Raw genomic sequence first — 17457 nt, forward strand, 5'->3', positions numbered from 1 at the left:
AGCTCTTCCATTACTCTCTCTGTGGGAACTTAAGCAAGTTTTATTACCTCTTTGTGCTTCAGGTTGCTCATCTGTAAAATGGAGATAATGCTAGTCCCTATCTCCTAGGATTATTTTGAGGAGTGAATGAAATTAACCCATGTAGAAAGTTTAGAATGTTGCCTGGCACTTGGTAAGCATTCAGTAAGTGTAAGCTCTTATTTCTACTCTATTCATTTGCCCATGCTCTCCTCCTCACCCAGAATACCCTCCTTTTTGAATAGCTTTATTCGAGACCTAGCTCATTTCCTTTTCTCTGCAAAGATATCCCCTGCTATTTTAGCCCATATTAATCTTATTCTCAGAACTTCCTTAGTAATTTTAGTCAGTTCCACAACTTGGTCAGTCTGTTTTGTGGGTAGTCATTGTTTTTGCTGCTTGTTTGTTTCCATCATGGCTAGATTATAACCCTTTGATTGACTGATTGATTTCTTCTTCTTCTCCTCAAAGGCCCCCAGTACATAGTTGTATATTCTAGTTGTAGGTCCTTCTGGTTGTGCTATGTGGGACGCCACCTCAGCATGGCCATGTCCGTGCCCAGGATCCAAACCGGTGAAAGCCTGGGCTGCTGAAGTGGAGTGTGCAAACTTAACCACTCGGTCACGGGGCTGGCCCCTAAACCCTTTAATTATCCTCTGCCACAGAGTAAGGCTCAGTAAATGTCCTATAGATTGGGTCTGTCCACTCAGTCTAATCCACAGTTAGAGCAGCTGTCTCAGGTCACTCACCTTCACTCGGAAATTAACTCTCAACGACTCTCACCCTTTCTCTCTTCTTATTCTCTCTTGCCCCAATACTGTCATTGCCCTTCTGCTCATTTACTTCTCTGCCTTTCATATCCTTCTTTCTTTCTCCTTCCTCTGTACAAACCCCTCTCTTGGGAGTATCAAAGCACCCATGACTTTATTTTTAAATCTTCTGGGTGTATTTCCGTCTTCACTAGACTGTGAGCTCATCTGGGACAGGGACCATATCTTAGTTGTCTTTGAAGCCTCACTGTTCAGTGCAGTGCCTGGCACAGAATGCTGTTTCCTCTCTCACTGTTTCTTTCTTGCCTTTGAGGTCTTTTGTCTTTGTTATTGTGTTTTTCCCTGTTGGTCTTTGTTCTCAGTTCATCCCTGTGCCCTCACCTCAGCCTGGCCTCGGTGCGGGCCACCTTCCTCTGTTTTCCTGCAGACTGTGTACAGTGCCCTGGGCCTGAGGGATGCCTGCCGCTCCCTGCCTCAGTCTATCCAGCTTTTTCAGGACATTTCTCAAGAATTCTCTGATGACTTGCACCACATTGCCAGCCTCATTGGGAAAGTGGTGAGTGGCAAGAAAGAGGCAGAGCACCTGGGGAACTATGGGAGAGAGAGGGAGAGGGACTAGGCTCTAGGGGATGTGGTGTGGAAGATGGGGAACCATGGGAAACGCTGGGGTCAGTGGATGACTAAAGATGGAATATAGTGAGAGGAGGTGGCAGAACACCAGGGATGTGCGTGGAGGGTTAGGGTTAACACAGGGACTGCAGGGAGAATCGGGGCCCAAGCAGAGGGGAGGAACAGGACCAAGAGATGGTGCTGAGTGATAAGCAACTGGACTTCTTGTCTCCTCAGGTGGACTTTGAGGGCAGTCTTGCTGAAAATCGCTTCACAGTCCTCCCGAATATAGATCCTGAAATTGATGAGAGTGAGTGTTGGGTGTGCAGATGGGCCTGTGAGCCCTGAAACATGAGCCTGCGTAGTGATGGGGGTACCATCCTTGGTAGGTGGTCACTACAGGTGGGGATAATCATAGCAAGCAGGGGAGGAGCCCTACTTTCGATATCCACATGTCTTCCACCCTCCTAGAAAAACGAAGGCTGATGGGGCTTCCCAGTTTCCTCACTGAGGTGGCTCGGAAGGAGCTAGAGAATCTGGACTCCCGTATTCCATCATGCAGTGTCATCTACATCCCTCTGGTGAGGGCATGAGGGTGGGTGTAACCTCCAGGGTCTTTAGGGGAGATATTAGGCTTATGAAGGACATATTAGTAGATAAGAAAACTTCTGGAGAAGTCTGAAGAATCTGAACACCTTTTGGTGGCTTTAGCCCCCTGAGGGAACCATTGCAGGGTACAGGGGTCTCTGGCTTCCTTTAGGGAGAGAAAGTGCCCAGTATGTCACTCTCTGCTTTATCTCCTCTTTACTCTCCCCAGATTGGTTTCCTTCTTTCTATTCCCCGCCTGCCTTCCATGGTGGAGGCCAGTGACTTTGAGATCGAGGGACTGGACTTCATGGTAAGACCCTCGCCCTCTGTAGGGGAGTGATAGGGAAAATGAATCAGCAGCTGAGGGAGGGCCTTACTCTATGAGCACTGCCCAATATGGGATCTCTCTCCTATAGTTTTACTTTGATCTTTCCCAGCTCTGAGACAAAGGAGAAAGAAGTTAGGGTGGGGGCTGGAGGTGGGGTTAGAAAGCTGCAAGAGGATGAGCACCAAGAGATGCAAAGCCTACAGCTTGAACCCTTGTACCTAGTTTCTCTCAGAGGAGAAGCTGCACTATCGTAGTGCTCGAACCAAGGAGCTGGATGCATTGTTGGGGGACCTGCACTGTGACATCCGGGGTGAGGAGAAGCAAAAGGCTGGAGGGGAGTGGGCAGCTTGGAGATTACTCTAACAGGCTCCTTTTCTTCCTGCTGTCTCTACTCTGACTCTCCATCTTCTCCGCTGAATGTCTCTGGGTATCTCAGATTGTATCTGCAAGCCTGTTTCCAGGTCCCCCTGCTGGCCTCTTTGTTTCTCTTTCACTTTCCCCTGGAGCTGACCCACAGCTCCCTCCTTCAACCACCCCCAGACCAAGAGACCCTGTTGATGTACCAGCTGCAGTGTCAGGTGCTGGCGCGGGCAGCAGTCTTGACCCGGGTGTTGGACCTTGCCTCCCGCCTGGATGTCCTGTTGGCTCTTGCCAGTGCTGCCCGGGACTATGGCTATTCAAGGCCCTGTTACTCCCCCCGACTCCTTGGGGTACGAATCCAGAATGGCAGGTGAGAAAAGAAGCGGGTGGAGGAATAGATACAAGGGGCCTGAAGGCCCCATCTTCTGGGGGGTTCATCCATCTGGATCCACAGGCCATGTGTGTGAGGCACCTCTCCACCCACTGCAGACATCCTCTGATGGAACTCTGTGCCCGAACCTTCGTGCCCAATTCCGCAGAATGTGGTGGGGACAAAGGGAGGGTCAAAGTCATCACTGGACCTAACTCCTCAGGGAAGAGCATATACCTCAAACAGGTGAGGAGAATCCCTACAAACTAGCCCTCTGGCTCTTCTCCGTTGTCTCCATCCCCTGCCTACCCGCTAACCCAGCTCCCTACAGTTCTTCTCCCCCTGTGTTTTGACCCCACCTGTCATGAAAAGCCCAGAGCCCACACAGCCTGATCCTCTACCTCACATGTTCTCATTCTCTACTTGAGGGAGAGCCATGTGCTAATAGATCTTTCCATAAGCCTGAATTCACTTCCTCCACCTCTGAATAGGTCCATGCCATTCTCAAGTTTGCCTCTGCCCACTCCCCAACCCTCGTTACTGATTCTAAAGTAAGCAGAAGGGGCTATGATCTTCTGTTAAACTGTGTTCACCCCTCCTTGATCTATCATTCACCCCTCAGTTTAGCCTCGGCTTCACCTTGGCCCACACCACCAGGCTCCAGGCCCTGTCTCCTCCCCTATTCAGGTAGGCTTGATCACATTCATGGCCCTGGTGGGCAGCTTTGTGCCAGCAGAGGAAGCAGAAATCGGGGCAGTAGACGCCATCTTCACCCGAATTCATAGCTGTGAATCCATCTCCCTTGGCCTCTCCACCTTCATGATCGACCTCAACCAGGTCAAAGGGAGCAAAGGGAGGTGGGATTGGGGGAGGAAGATAATGGAGAAGGAACTCTACCCCTGAAAAATGATCAGAACAGGAAAAACATTCCTTCTGCCACATGCCCTCTACACTAGGGACAGGGAGCTCCCAGTTCAGAGACCAGGAGTATCAATATCGTGAACCTTTATTGTACTGTCGCTTTGTGTGAGGCATTGTTTGCAATGAAAGGATGAACATAACATGCACCTCGCTATTAAAGAACTTGCAGTCCAGTAGGGTGAACACATATAAGAGCAGTCTTATTCACAGGCAGACTGTGGTCAGTGCATTACAGGCCTCGAATGCTAATGAAACTCTCCCTTGTCCATCTGGTGCCCAGCAGGTGGCGAAAGCCGTGAACAATGCCACTGAGCAGTCTCTGGTCCTTATTGATGAATTTGGAAAGGGAACCAACACGGTGAGGGGAGAAACTAATGATGAACTAAGGAGGGGAAAATGGAGGAGGACAAAGGAGCATGAGGGTGAGGCTGAGCCTCAGGAAAAGAATATGGGTGTGTGGGCAGAGAAGAAACAGAGCAGGAGATGGGGAGAGGCCAGGGCAGGTGGAGAGGGGCACATGGGGCACCCATGGTTCTGCACCCTCACTCCTGCCCCTGTGCAGGTGGATGGGCTTGCACTTCTGGCCGCTGTGCTCCGACACTGGCTGGCCCTTGGACCCACGTGCCCCCACATCTTTGTGGCCACCAACTTCCTGAGCCTCGTTCAGCTACAGCTGCTGCCACAGGGGCCCCTTGTGCAGTATTTGGTGAGGAAAACAATCTATCCCCCTAGGGGCCCCTAGATTGTCCCCAGAGCGGAGGAATGGCTCCTCCCTATCCTGAGTATAGGGACCATGTCCCTTTTTTTTTCTCACTTCCCACAGGGATGGGCAAAGGATTTCGGGACAGGAAGCAGAGTGACTGATGACACTCTGTCTCCTTTTATTCTCTTTTAAGACCATGGAGACCTGCGAGGATGGGAACGACCTTGTCTTCTTCTATCAGGTTTGCGAAGGTGTTGCCAATGCCAGCCATGCCTCCCACACAGCTGCCCAGGCCGGGCTCCCTGACAAACTCATTGCTCGTGGCAAGGAGGTTAGATCCTGACATCAACCACCTCCATCAGGGCTCCCTTCCACTGTCCCTGCTCCTCTCAGGGGCCTGGGTTTCTGGGTCCGTGGGATTTCTGATCCTTATTTCCTCTTCTCTTACTCAACTGCCCCGCCCCGCCCCCGCTTCCACCTTCCTTCTTGTTCCTAGGTCTCAGACTTGATCCGCAGTGGAAAATCCATCAAGCCTGTCAAGGAGTTGCTAAAGGAGAAGCAAATGGAAAAGTGAGTATGTGGCCCTGGGTCCTTGTTCTCTCTAGCATCTTCTGCAGCTCTTCTCCCCCTTTCAGGGACTCAGATAGCCTCTTTGCCCTTCAAACACCCATGATTTCTTTCCAAAATTCTTAAATTTTCAAGGTCCCAGCTTTTTCTGTGCCACAGCCTCTCCCTTCTGCTCAGGGACTCAGTTATCCATCCTCCCATAAATCTCACCATTCTCTCTCCCTTCAGTTGCCAGATATTAGTAGATAAGTTTCTGAAACTGGATTTGGAAGATCCCAACCTGGACCTGGATATTTTCATGAGTCAGGAAGTGCTGCCTGCTGCCACCACCATCCTCTGAGAGTCCTTCCTCAGCTCTCCTCCAGTTCCCAAACCCTGGTGGGCTGCACATGCCTCTTTGTTTCCTTATCTCCTTCAGACCTAGAGTTCTCAGTTTCCCTGGAAATTTTGTTTCATATTAGGAATAAAGTTTATTTTGAGAAAGTTACTGTTCTCTTAGACCAGCCAAAACAAAACAAGAGAATAGGAAAGAGATGAAACACCAAGCAGGAGTCTGCAAAGGGACTGTCCTAGCCTCATTAAAAATACAGTGAGAGGGGCCGGCCCAGTGGCGAAGTAGTTAAGTGCACATGTTCCGCTTCGGCGCCCAGGGTTCGCCGGTTTGGATCCCGGGTGCGGACATGGCACCGCTTGGCAAGCCATGCTGTGGCAGGTGTCCCACATATAAAGTAGAGTAAGATGGGCATGGATGTTAGCTCAGGGCCAGTCTTCCTCAGCAAAAAGAGGAGGATTGGCGGCAGATGTTAGCTCAGGGCTGATCTTCCTTAAAAAAAAACAAAAAATACAGTGACATTGCTGTAGGGAGACCCTCCGATTCTACCCATGGGGACTTCATGAGACCCAGCTACTTCAACAGACCCTACAAAAACAGATGAGAGGAAAGACACAGGAGCCCAAGGGAGATGGTCTGGTCTTTCCCCTTAAGTAGGAACACCCCAGCCTCAGACACAGCAAGGAGGGCTCTGACAGGCTGAAAGACTAGGTGGGACGGGTATAATACACTGGGGAAGGGGAGGGACCAGCCCAGTGCACCAGTGGGCGTGGCTCCACCCTTCCCACCTCACAGCCATGGGGAGCCCGGGTGCTGGTGGGCTGCCCCTGGTGCAGGCTCCCTACACAATTCTGCTGCTGCCACTGGGGACAAGCCGCCAAGACCCAGGGGCTCGGAGCTTCTTCCTCTGGGTGAGTATTAGTACAACAAGAGGTCCAAGGGGAAGTCCCTCTCCCTAGATCTGCCCCCCACATTTGTACTCAATTTTGAGGACTCATAAGTATCCCCCCTTCTTCCCCTTGCCCTCCGGGTCCTCAGGGACCAGTCTGGGCTCACATTCAGTGACCAGACAGTGAACTCAACCAGGGGTTGAGAGAAAGGGCCATGGCCCAGAACCCTGCTGTGGAGTCAGTCAGCCTTGGCTTCTTGCCTTTTCTAGCTGCAGAGGATGCAGGCTCTGGAGAGGGAGCAGGATGCCCTCTGGCAGGGGCTAGAGCTGTTGGAGCATGGCCAGGCCTGGTTTGAGGGCCGTCTGAGGGAGGCACAGCAACAGCAGCTGCATCTGGGGGCCCTTGGTGAGGTACGGGGCTGCCCCATGGTGTGTGGGGGTGAGGGGAGCTGGGAACATGTGGACACAGCCTGAGACCAGCCTGGAAAGGAGAGAGTTAATGGGCAGGGATCATGAATTCGAAGCAGCATTGTAATGACAGGATGCCACCAAGTGTTAGGTTGGTGTTCATTGTTGGGATTGGCGGAGGCTGGCCTGCATTCCATTCAGAGGGACACAATTTGGATTACTGCATTGAGATGGGGGAGTGGCCTGGATTATTCCACTGGGTCAGGGATGGACAGGGAGGATCCATAAAGAATAGGAAAAGGGGGAACTCTGCTATTTGAGGGGGATGGAGGAACTGGACTATTAAAGAGACGGAGTATTGGATTTTTCCCCCTGCCTGGAGGGGTATTGGGATGAAGGGATCCAGGTGGAGGAGAGGTGGTGATAGAGGAGTGGCAGATGAACCTTAAGTTTTCACCATGTTGTCAGCCTCCAACTCCTTCTTTAGAATTTTCTGACAGATTTACACTCAGAGCCTGGTGTCCCCCAGTTAGCCCAGATTCAAAAGGTGAACATCTGTTTGCAGAATCTGATTCAGGGGAAGGTGAGTTTATTGTTTTTAGTTTAGACTTTTGGGAAGTAGGGGTAGAGAAGGGACTTGGGGTCAGCACTGGTTTAACAGAAAACAGTGAATTTCCCCCCAGTTCTCCCCACATCCCTTGAACAAGGCTAATTCCTGCGCCACCAAGGACTGGAAGGGAAGGCCAAGGAAGCAGAACGTGTGGCATCAACAGGTAAACTGTAGGGGAGTGAGGGGAGGGCAGAGCCCTGGCCCCATGGGGGAGGGAGGAGCACAGATGCCCAGATTATTTCTCTCCTCTTCTCCAGGAGTTGTCAAGGCAGCAGAAAGGAGTCATTCAGCCAAAGGGGGAGATGGCTCAGCCGAGCTGCCCCAAGTGGCAGAGGGGCCCTACCAGGGTCTAAGGCCTCCTCTCCTTCCCCTCACTTGGTGACAGAAGAGGCTGAGTCAGAACCCCCAGCCTTCTTATTCTGCTTCTTAACTTAACAGCTAAATGGCTCCACATGGAGGGTCAAATGAAGTCCAAACATGTTGGCGTAAAGTTTCTTCTCTGCTCCTGAAAACTTCCATTTCATCTTCTTTGTGTCTTAAGCCCTCACTCTCCCCTATGTGATGTGCATAAATGATCTTTCTTTGAAATCCTTCTGGGGAGAAGACATGTTTATTGAAACAGTCCTTCAAATTTAAATATAAAAATAAAATAGAAGCTTCTCCAGAATTTCAAATAAAAATAGTTCTATACATAACACTTCCTGGTACCCTCCTACCCCACTCCCAACCTTAGTCTCTGCCCTATTTATCTTCCCCTCTCCCTGAGCTTGGGAGAGCATGAATAAGTAGTAGAATCAAGATGCTACAGAGAAATAGCAACTTTCTCCAAAAATGAGTCTTTGGTTTGATTCTCACAAGGATTAGGGAAAGTGCATTCTGGGAAAATCCATTGCCCTCTATCCCAATCTCCCTAAGAAAGAAAAGGGACAAGTGCATTAGAAGGAAAGCCTCCATCCCAGCTGAGAGAGATAGGGTCTGGAGGCCCATGTTATCTTCTCACCAACACGGCAAGATTGAAAATAGTGCTGGAGGCCCATCCCCCTAGGGGCTGCTGTGTCACCAGGAAGCCAGACCTAGCAGGAGCAGTACCCCTCCAACTGTGCCCCACCAGGTGTTGCCCGCCAGCCCTCCTCCAGCTATGCCCCGAGTCACCAAAGTGGAGGGATGAAAGCCAGGGCTGGCCGTGGTGAGGACGGGGCCAGACGAGTGGGCAGGGGCAGCGAGCTGGTCCTGGGGAGAAGAAGATTGTCAGGGTGCCTGCACCCAAATTAAGCCTACACCGCCCTCCCCTTGCCCTGCGTACCCTGCGATGGAAAGTGGGGTTGCCTCACCTGAGGGGCAGGGGCCAGCACCAGGAGCCGGAGGAAGGCGTGGGTCGGGGGCACTGAGCTGGCTTCTCGACCCATCGCAGTCACAGTCACCACCACCACGGAGTCCGGGGTGGCTGAGTCTGGGACCTCCAGCCACAGGCGCCCCCAGGCGGACTCATTGTGTTCTAGGAGAACCCTGGAGAGGGGATAACAGACCTCAGGCTGAAGCCCCGGCCAGGGCCGAGAGCCAAGGGGCGGAGCCAAGTGCAGGTTGGGCGGGGAGGAGAGAATCGGAAGGCCAATCGGAAGGGGCCAGAGGCGAGGCTTAAAGGGCGTGTACCAGATCCCACCCCCCGGAACCGAAAGGTCGGGGTAGAAGGGAACAAGAGGGTTCAGGGGCTGCACCTGGAAAGGTTGGAGGTGAGAGCGAAGCTGGGGTTGACAGATGCCCTGAGATCGAGATCCTGAGGGCCCGAGAAGCTGGCGATGTGGAGGCCGAGCGGGGCCTTGGTGCCTGGGGCCAGGAAACCCGGGGGGCCACTGAGCTGCGGAGGAGGGCGGGTCAGGAGAGGAGCCGCTCCTTTTCTCTCCAGCCCCAGCCGCACCTTCCCCTTGCCTCTCACCTCCAGAAGGACAGGGACCACAGAGCAGGGCTGGGGGGCCGCCCGGTGCAGGCCCTGTCCCCCTCCGTCCTGGCCAATCAGCTCCAGGGAAAATGGTCCCGCGGTGGACAGAAGTGTGGGCGATAGCGAGGCAGCCAGGAGACCTCGCTCCCAGGGTCCCATGGGCTCCAAAGGCACCCGGCCCAGCTCGGCACCCTTGGGGACTCCTCGAAGGACGACGTGGGAGAAATGCGGCAAAGGATCTCCAGATTCGCCTCTGGAGCCTAGCCCTGTCACTTCTACCAGCAGCTGGGTCTGGAGACCTGGGACAGGAGAGAGGAGGGGAGAATCTGCGTGAGATTCAGAGACCGAGAGAAAAGAATGAACAGCTTTTGGGATAGGGGTTACCTCTGAGGAGTACGGATGGAGAAAAGGGGTTACCTCTGAGCGATATTGATGGGGAGAGTCAGAAGGGAGTTCTGGGATCCTGGAAATGTTCTAAATCTTGAACTGAATGATGGTTACATGGGTGTATTATATGAAATCCATCCGGCTGTACACTTAAGTTTAATGTAAGTCATAACTCCATAAAAAGTTAAATATATGTAGAATTTTATATAAATATAAAATTAATGAACAAGACAGGGGTGGGGAATAGATGTACCTGCAACTGGCTGAGTCAGGGGGTAGAGGCCAGGGTGGGGTCCTTCCTCCACAGGGATCCCAAAGTAGAAGAGGAAGTCCAGGGAGGTCTGGGCTGAGGAGGTCAAAGGCAGTCAGAAACCTTCCTGAGATGAATGTAACTGATAATTGCTCTCTCAGCTCCACAGTCTCCCATCCTTTCCCAGAAATATCTCCCTCCTTACCTTGCACTCTCACCCTTGGAGTGCCCTTGGCTGTGACCTGGATCTCCCAGGTCCCTTTCTGTAGGGGGTCATTCATGGTCACCATCCAGAACTGCCCAAAGCGGCGAGTGTGACCCAGAGGCCCTTCGCCTTCCTCCTGGCCCTGGCAGACTCCTGGGTGGGAGTGGGAGGCAAGAGATTGTCACATGAGAATGCCTTCCCCTTAGTATATTACCCCTCATTCTCCAGTCCCCAGTCTCCATTCTTCCCTCTGCCTTGAGGGACACACATGGAAGTACCTGCCGGGTTCCTGATGCAGAAACTGCTGACCTCCCCGTGGATTCGCACTGTGAGCCTCTGGAGCAGCCCATCCACAATGAACACAAGTGGCTTCCCAGGCACCACGACAGGAGGTTCCAGGGGAAGTGTCACCTTGAGGGAGGAATAAGACCAAAAAATAGAGGAGAAGATAAGACATGGAATGAGGTGAGAACAAAGACAGGAGAAAGACGGAGACAGAAAGAAACTAAGTCTCCACACATGGAGAAAGGATTCCAGTGAGAGAGTGAGGACCAGGGATGAAGTTATGGTCAACGACAAATTTGGAGGCAAGGGATTAAGGATAAGGCAATCACTTCTTGTCTCCCCTTAAAAGATGGCAGGACTTCCTGTGGTAGCCCAGGACAGAATACTGGAGGTCAACATTAGGGGGGAGGGGTGGTACTAATATGGGAGGAGCAGTGTGGAAGGTGGGTAGCCGTGGATCTCAGAGGGAGAGAAAATTCCTTTCCCACCCTTCTGTCTGGAATAGTAACACATCAATAGGAGCTGTTCCCTTTCTCCTTGAGAAAGAGAAATGCAGCGTCACCCATCCTCTCAGTTCTGAGGTGAGAGCCCTGGTCCCTCTGGCCCCCACACTTACTCACCAGGTCAGCCATGCTGTCCCCAACAATGGCTGCCACATCCCTAATGTGCTGGTCTTTGGTAAAGATCACCTCTCCTCCTGAGGCCAGGGCCACTGCTTCATATGGCTCAAAACGCAGCGGGGACAAGACCTCACGCCGAGCTCGGTGCTGAACCCTCGATGGGTCTTCTGTCACCAGGAATGTAACCTGTGCCCGGAAGAGAGGCCAGTACTTGAGGGGTCCAAGTGCATCTACCATCATAAACGAGGCTCCCTTGTGCTCAAGCTTCCTATAGAGCTGATGATTAGTGGTAAGCTCTCTGTCTACCCTCTGGCTGCTACTGAGGGCCTCCCAATGACACAAGCCCCTGGTCTTCAGTTAGTAGTCACCATTCCCTTGTAACTGTCACTATATGTCATCCATATAGTGGATTGTTGGCAATGATATCTCCAGTTCTTCAAATGGTTTATTGGGGGCAGGTTCAAATACGAATTCAGCATCATTAAGGGTAGGGCCTCCCACTCTTTAGTATTGTTAAAGGGATCAGGAAATGTTGTACTCATTGTCTGCTTCTCCCACCCCATGCCAAGGCTGGTTCAACCACCATAGCGTGGTGTGATCTTTGTTAGGAGATTATTGTCATAGGGTTTTCTGCATCCCTGAGAGGCTAACACTGCGTCTCCCACCAGCTATGCTCACTCTGCAGCGCCGCTCCTGAGTCAGGGATTCCACTCGGTTGGTGAGAAAGGCATCCTTCGGGGAGGCATCAGTGAAGACAAAGATGTCTGAGAGTGGAGGTGTGTGCAGCAGGGCCAGCTGGCAGGGAGGGAAAGGGCTGATGTTAAATATTGCGACAGTAAGGGAATGAGTTGGGCAAGCGTGGGTGAACCTAGTGGGACTAGGCTTTGAAGGCAGGGTCGGGGGTAGGGTCCCAGGAAGGCTCTAGCTCCCTTTAGTAGTGGGGCTTGGAAAAACAGGGAGAAGAAGGGAAGGAGTAGGGGAGGGCAGACCTCCAGAGCTGACAGGCACATCTCAGGCTCATCTCCACCCCCCAAGGCTTGGATCTCATTGAGTTGTTGCCAGAAGCTGTCAGGGTCACTGGTTGTAAAGACGGGGCCAAACCCTAGGGAGGGAGAAAGGAGGTTGAGGTAAGTGAGGAGAGGGCTCCCCTCATTCCAACCTAGCACCACCTCCCCAGTCAAGAGGCCTGCTGTGCTCCTGGGGTGGACAAGTATTAAGATGACAGTATTCCCTTATATTTATATGGGCAGAGCAGGGCAGGGGCAGGCAGGGGGTAGGTACCTCTAGTTGGAAAGTGGACCTCAATTCCCTAACAAAATGGCAGCACTCCTGTGGTCCTGAGTGGGCCTTTATATTGGGTACATGTGTAAGTACAAAAAACAACTGGGGGGTTGGCCCCGTGGCCAAGTGGTTAAGTTCGCGTGCTCCGCTTCAGTGGCCCAGGGTTTTGCCAGTTGGGATCCTGGGCGCAGACATGGCACTACTCATCAGGCCAGGCTGAGGCAGCATCCCACATAGCACAACCAGAAGGAGCTAGAACTAGAATATACAGCTATGTACTGGATGGGGCGGTTTGGGGAGAAGAAGAAGAAGAAAAAAAAAAACAAGATTGGCAACAGATGTTAGCTCAGGTGCCAAAACAAAACCCAAAACAACTGGGGCCTTTTTCCTCACCAGAAAAGCCAGAGAAATAACGGTACTTACCTCAGAGGGTTATTGGGAGGACTAAATAAGTTGATTTTGTAAACCTTAGAATAGTGTTTTGCACATAAGGGCTAAATTCTTAATTATTCATTTATTCATACCTTCATCAAATATGTAATAAGCCCCTATAAAATGCCAGCTACTATGAGATTTATTCAGACAAATCACACTTCAACCCTGCCCTTAGGGAATTCTCAGTCCTATAGGCATTTTATTTGATCATCATTTCAACCCTGGGAGATAGGCAGGATAAGACAAGTACTGACCTATTTTGTGGATGATGGAGTTGAGGCAAAGAGAGCTTGAATGACTGGCCTAAGTAAGACTAGTTAACCCAGCCCAGATCATCTGACTTCCAATTCAGGGGGCAAAGAAATACTGTGTAACTAGGTGCCTCAGACACTTCACAGAGGCCTGGATCCCAACCCCCACCTTCATCTCAACCTCTAGCTACAGGAAATGGAGAGAAGTGAAAATGACTCATTAGCCTGGAAGCCTAAGAAAGCAGAGGCCACCTGCCTGAGCACAGATCATGATTAAGCTCATACGGAAACTGTTGTTATTTTGGAAACAGTGAAAGAAGGGGTCTATTGTTCTGTATATGCACACAGGTACCATAAAGGCTCACTCAGGAAGTGCCACCATTTTGCTAAGAAAGTGGAGCCATGAGGCCCACTTCCCCACCAGCGGCATTTACCCCTTGTCCTGGACTTTCCTTCCCTCCACTATCCCAGCCAAACTATGGTTACCTGGGTCATGGAAAGGCACCAGGACATAGTGGACAGGCTCCATGGGGCTGCCCCGCCGCTGCTCCACAATGTGGCGAGCCTGGATTTTGGCAGCGTTGATCTCCTCACCCATACTGCCTGTGGTGTCCAGGACAAAGCTCAGGCTGGAGGCTGGAGAGATGTCCAGCAGCCTGGGGAGCAGGCCAGAGACACAGTGAAGGATCTGCATATTTGTCCCCAGCCCCAGGTTTCTCAGCAACACCAGGAGTCCTCAGCCATTAGGGAGCCGACCTCCAGGAGGCCACTCACCTGGAGAAACCGCTGTCTCCCAGGCGGCTTCGCAGGAGGCTGAAGGCCTGGATAGAGGCCAGAAGGGCCAGTTTTGCAGCCTGGAGGTGCAGCATGTGGTGCGGGGAAAAGCCTGGGGATGTGCTATCCTTGTTGATGCCTCCCCGTGGTGGCTGGGAGCTGCTCCGATCAAAATGGCCCCCATGGCTACATTTCCCTGGGTTGGGGAAAGGGATCTGGAGGGTGGAGGTAAAAAAACCTGCTACCTCCTAAGAAAAGGAGACCCTTTCTGACCTGGCCTGACCCTCTCACTCCTCAGCAAAGGATCAGCAGGAAATGATGATATTTTGTGGGGAGAAAATCTGGAATAAATCTGGAGGGGTCAGTCACCAAAGCACTTGGTGGAGCCCCTGATCCTTCCAGTCGGTGCCCAAAAGCTGCCCTTGGGCAATTGAGAAGTCATCCGCTGAGTAAGAAGCTGCTCCCCCACTCCAACAATCACCGCTTCAGTGGGCCTCCATCCACCCACCCCATTCCCAACATCCTCTCCTTCCAGGAAGTGATGCCATAGGAAATGGCACAAGGGCCTAGAGGACCGAGATCCCTAGCAAGAGAGCCAAGGGAAAGGAAGTGACTTTCTCCCCTTACTTCCGGCGGCTTTCCTGTCTGGTACCTGGAGGTTTAGGGGGGTGAGTTCCAAAGTAGCCAGAGGTGAGGAGTGTGAAGCCCAGCAAATTCTCGGGGCAGCTCAACTCCTCGCAGTCAGAGCAGGTAGGATCGCCCACTAGGAAGAGAAGGCAGGGGTCCAGAACCCAAGATTCTGCTGCCCCCAACCATTTTCCTTGTCCACCCAAACATCTTCAGCTTTTCCTCTCAACTAGAACAAGGTGAGAACCCATAGGTACCCTTTAGGTTTTCTGAACTAAAACCTGGAGTCCATGGGCTGGCAATGACACTGACTAATTGAGACTGGGACTGTGCTAGAAAACCCAGAAGTGTGGGGACCAATCCTATGGGGATTGTGCCCTCTGTGAGCTGTGGACAGGAAGTGAACTTGTAATGGACAGGAGGCAGCTTCTGGGTCATAGTTCAGTTGGAAGGACGAGGGGGCTGTGAGAGAAAGCCCTGTGTGATCCAGTGGGCAAAGGAAGCCATATGAAAGACAGAGCACTTGACTGAGGTCTGCAGACTTGGTCCTGGCTCTGTCCTCCCCTGTGGGACCTTGGGGAAGCCACCTAACTGACCTGGCTTTTAGTTGGACTGGGTGACCTCACAGGTCATTTCAGAGATGAAGCGATGTCACATTCTATATGACCTCAGGATGTGACATGGTGGTTGGATGGGCTGAGAGGAGGTGGCTCTGTGGGCTCCCCCCAACCACTGGGGTCATGGCCATACCTTGTGCCAGGCTCCCGAGCTCCCGCCTTGGCCAGAGGAGGTGAGGGTGTGGCTGCTGCTTCCCCAGTTCCACCCAGTTGCTGTGACTATAGAAATCCTGGTCCCGGGGGATAGGAGGAGAAGGGGAACAAGGCACTAGTCTGACTGTTCTCATAAACACCAGCCCTAACTCGCCACTCCTATGAGTTCCCCACCTAGAAAGCTCCTCCCATTCCTACTATTGTCAGTCCTCTCCACTGCTCTCTCCCCATTGCCCAGGGCAGAGCTTTACCAAAGTGGGAGTCTCCTAGTGTTTCTTCCTGTCTTACTCAGAGTCCCACCAAAGGCCTTTCAGTGGCTGACCAGGCCCACCTCTCTGACTCAGCGCCTTCCTCTCTCACCCTCACTTCTCTCCAGCTGCTATGGCCTCCTGGCTGTTCCCGCAGGAAGCACTGCCAGTTTGGAGTGAGGGAGCTAAGGAATAGCCTCAGGGCATTGGCAAGCAGTGCCCCCATCCCTTCAAGAGAAGGAGGAGGCATGATTAAGAAGGCACCACCTGGGAAAGGAAGCCTGGAAGTGAAGACCCCCCTGACCATTAATTAGCCAACTCTATTCTCACCTGCAAGGCATGAAGTGCAGCCCCGAGGCGCTGGCGGGCCAGGGTGTGGTCAAGGGCTCTGGCAGCCACCAGGGTCTCCCGTAGAGCCCCCACCAGGCGTGTGTGCCCTTGGCCCAGCCGCTCAGCATCAAAGTGCAGGTCAGGGTCATTCTTGGAAGTCGGCAGGAAGTCCTGGGCTGCATTGGCACGAGATACCTCCCCTAAGGCTGCTCGGAACCGCCGGGAAGGAAACCCGGGTCCAAAATAGGCGGCAAAGAGGTCATCAGCAAGGAGGGTGCGGCCCTGTGCAAGTGGTAGGAAACAGGGGTCCAGGGAAGCTCCTTGGATTGGACCACTGCCCACATTTCCTCAGCAAGTGGCGCTCAAGGCTGGGTGTGGAAGGGATTGAAGGTGCTGGCCCCTACAAGGGAGGGGCAATCCTGGACCTTTCTAAGGAGGGGGGACTCCTGATTTTAGGACCAGGACTCCTGGGTATTGTTGCTGCAGGGGGCACAGGAGGGGAAGTGGGAGAGGGCAGGGGAGTGTCCCTTCTCTTGGCAAGCAAGGCCCTCAAGGAGTAGAGGTCCCAGGGAATCGGGGAATCAGGTTGCAGTGTGACAGGACCCAAGGACACTCACCAAGAAGTCCTCAAGATGAAGAGGAGGCCGCCCTGGGGGTGGCTGCTCCAGGAAGAGCTGCAGGGTAACATTGAGAGCTGCCTCCTCGGTCAGGTCCTGGTGGGTGATGGAGCCAGGGGCAGCCAGGAGGCTCCAGATGTTGGGGAAGAAGGCAGATGCAGGAGGCAACAGCAGCTGCAGCAGCAGCAGCACTGAGGGGCCCAGGTGGGATAGGGACTCCTCCAGGAGGAGCATAGCTGAGGCATGGACCTGGGGAACAGAAGGCTTTCACTGGGGGAGGAAGCAGCCGCGATTCCAGGGCAGGCCTGGCTCTGTTTGTCTCCATGTGCACCTGCTTTGGCCCCTTCTTCCGCTTTGTCTCAAGCACCTTATTTGCTCCAGCTGGCCTTCCCTGCCCTGTCCCTCGTCACCCAGACACCTGAGGACCTTATGAGGCCAACAGAGACATATACCTGCAGGACAGGGGTCAGTGGCTCCTACCCCGGAATCCCCCTCCCCACCCACCGGCTGACACCCTAGTGCACAGGAAGTCCGGGTCTTCCCTCTACGCCTCTCCCCTACCTGGTTGCTGGGTCTCCCGGCAGGGCAGCTGGGCGTGGCGTCACAGGGCACTTAGGTCAGAGTTATAATTAACCCAAGCAGGACTCAGTGGAGGGGGAGGGAGGCCCTGGGAGGGTGGGGGCACAACAGGCGGCCCCTAGCCCCTCTACCCACGCTTGCCCAAGGCCACAAGCAGCAGCCGGCACCAGGGCGGGCCTCCCTTGGCTGCAGTGCAGAGATGAGTGGAGAAGAGCTGAGAAGAGCCGAGAGGAGGAAGGGAGAGAGCAGCGTGACTCAGGCCTGGCTCAGTGCCAGGGACAGACCCAGATAGATGCACCTCTCTGCCCACCGGGACCGGTGCCTGGTGCCCAGCCTGCAGCTCTCTCATTACTCACACCAGCCACCTCTGAGGATTCAAGAACCCAGGCG

The 17457-nt window shown here is 53.1% G+C and overlaps 3 protein-coding genes across 19 annotated transcripts in view; 2 read left to right on the forward strand and 1 right to left on the reverse strand.

Moving 5' to 3' along the window:
• Positions 1-5717, forward strand: part of MSH5 (mutS homolog 5) — a 20780-nt gene extending 15063 nt beyond the window's left edge. For 9 of the 13 annotated variants that reach the window (XM_070585419.1, XM_070585424.1, XM_070585421.1 and 6 more), the window contains exons 13-25: positions 1216-1344; positions 1635-1707; positions 1869-1978; positions 2215-2295; positions 2536-2623; positions 2854-3043; positions 3163-3289; positions 3731-3880; positions 4248-4322; positions 4527-4670; positions 4861-4998; positions 5164-5237; positions 5463-5717. In XM_070585419.1, the coding sequence (XP_070441520.1) occupies positions 1216-1344; positions 1635-1707; positions 1869-1978; positions 2215-2295; positions 2536-2623; positions 2854-3043; positions 3163-3289; positions 3731-3880; positions 4248-4322; positions 4527-4670; positions 4861-4998; positions 5164-5237; positions 5463-5574 (1491 nt within the window). In that variant the 3' untranslated portion in view covers positions 5575-5717. The remainder of the gene's footprint in view (positions 1-1215; positions 1345-1634; positions 1708-1868; positions 1979-2214; positions 2296-2535; positions 2624-2853; positions 3044-3162; positions 3290-3730; positions 3881-4247; positions 4323-4526; positions 4671-4860; positions 4999-5163; positions 5238-5462) is intronic. The other 4 variants (XM_070585427.1, XM_070585429.1, XM_070585426.1 and 1 more) reach the window with 1 other exon arrangement.
• VWA7 (von Willebrand factor A domain containing 7) lies at positions 5695-17452 on the reverse strand. Of its 4 annotated transcripts, none has more exons than XM_070585415.1 (17): positions 17050-17452; positions 16489-16737; positions 15872-16153; positions 15274-15370; positions 14549-14659; positions 13897-14092; positions 13609-13778; positions 12145-12257; positions 11834-11950; positions 11156-11341; positions 10529-10661; positions 10251-10403; positions 10049-10141; positions 9406-9707; positions 9188-9327; positions 8804-8978; positions 5695-6057 (listed from the first exon to the last, which is right to left on the reverse strand). In XM_070585415.1, exons 2-17 carry the CDS (start codon positions 16720-16722, stop codon positions 6043-6045), a joined length of 2517 nt encoding a protein of 838 aa, XP_070441516.1. In that variant the 5' UTR covers positions 16723-16737; positions 17050-17452; the 3' UTR covers positions 5695-6042. The 4 variants fall into 4 exon arrangements, 3 of the variants coding, with proteins under 3 accessions (XP_070441516.1, XP_070441514.1, XP_070441515.1); XR_011529998.1 differs by lacking the exon at positions 5695-6057 and adding an exon at positions 8064-8702 and having other exon boundaries at positions 9188-9322; XM_070585413.1 differs by lacking the exon at positions 5695-6057 and adding an exon at positions 8064-8702.
• SAPCD1 (suppressor APC domain containing 1) lies at positions 6345-8167 on the forward strand. Of its 2 annotated transcripts, XM_008537551.2 has the most exons (5): positions 6345-6476; positions 6725-6865; positions 7350-7445; positions 7546-7635; positions 7730-8167. In XM_008537551.2, exons 1-5 carry the CDS (start codon positions 6363-6365, stop codon positions 7823-7825), a joined length of 537 nt encoding a protein of 178 aa, XP_008535773.1. In that variant the 5' UTR covers positions 6345-6362; the 3' UTR covers positions 7826-8167. The 2 variants fall into 2 exon arrangements, with proteins under 2 accessions (XP_008535773.1, XP_070441563.1); XM_070585462.1 differs by lacking the exon at positions 7350-7445.
• Positions 17453-17457: the final 5 nt, after the last annotated feature.

Source organism: Equus przewalskii, chromosome 19 (assembly GCF_037783145.1).
Source record: "Equus przewalskii isolate Varuska chromosome 19, EquPr2, whole genome shotgun sequence".
Classification (NCBI taxonomy): domain Eukaryota; kingdom Metazoa; phylum Chordata; class Mammalia; order Perissodactyla; family Equidae; genus Equus; species Equus przewalskii.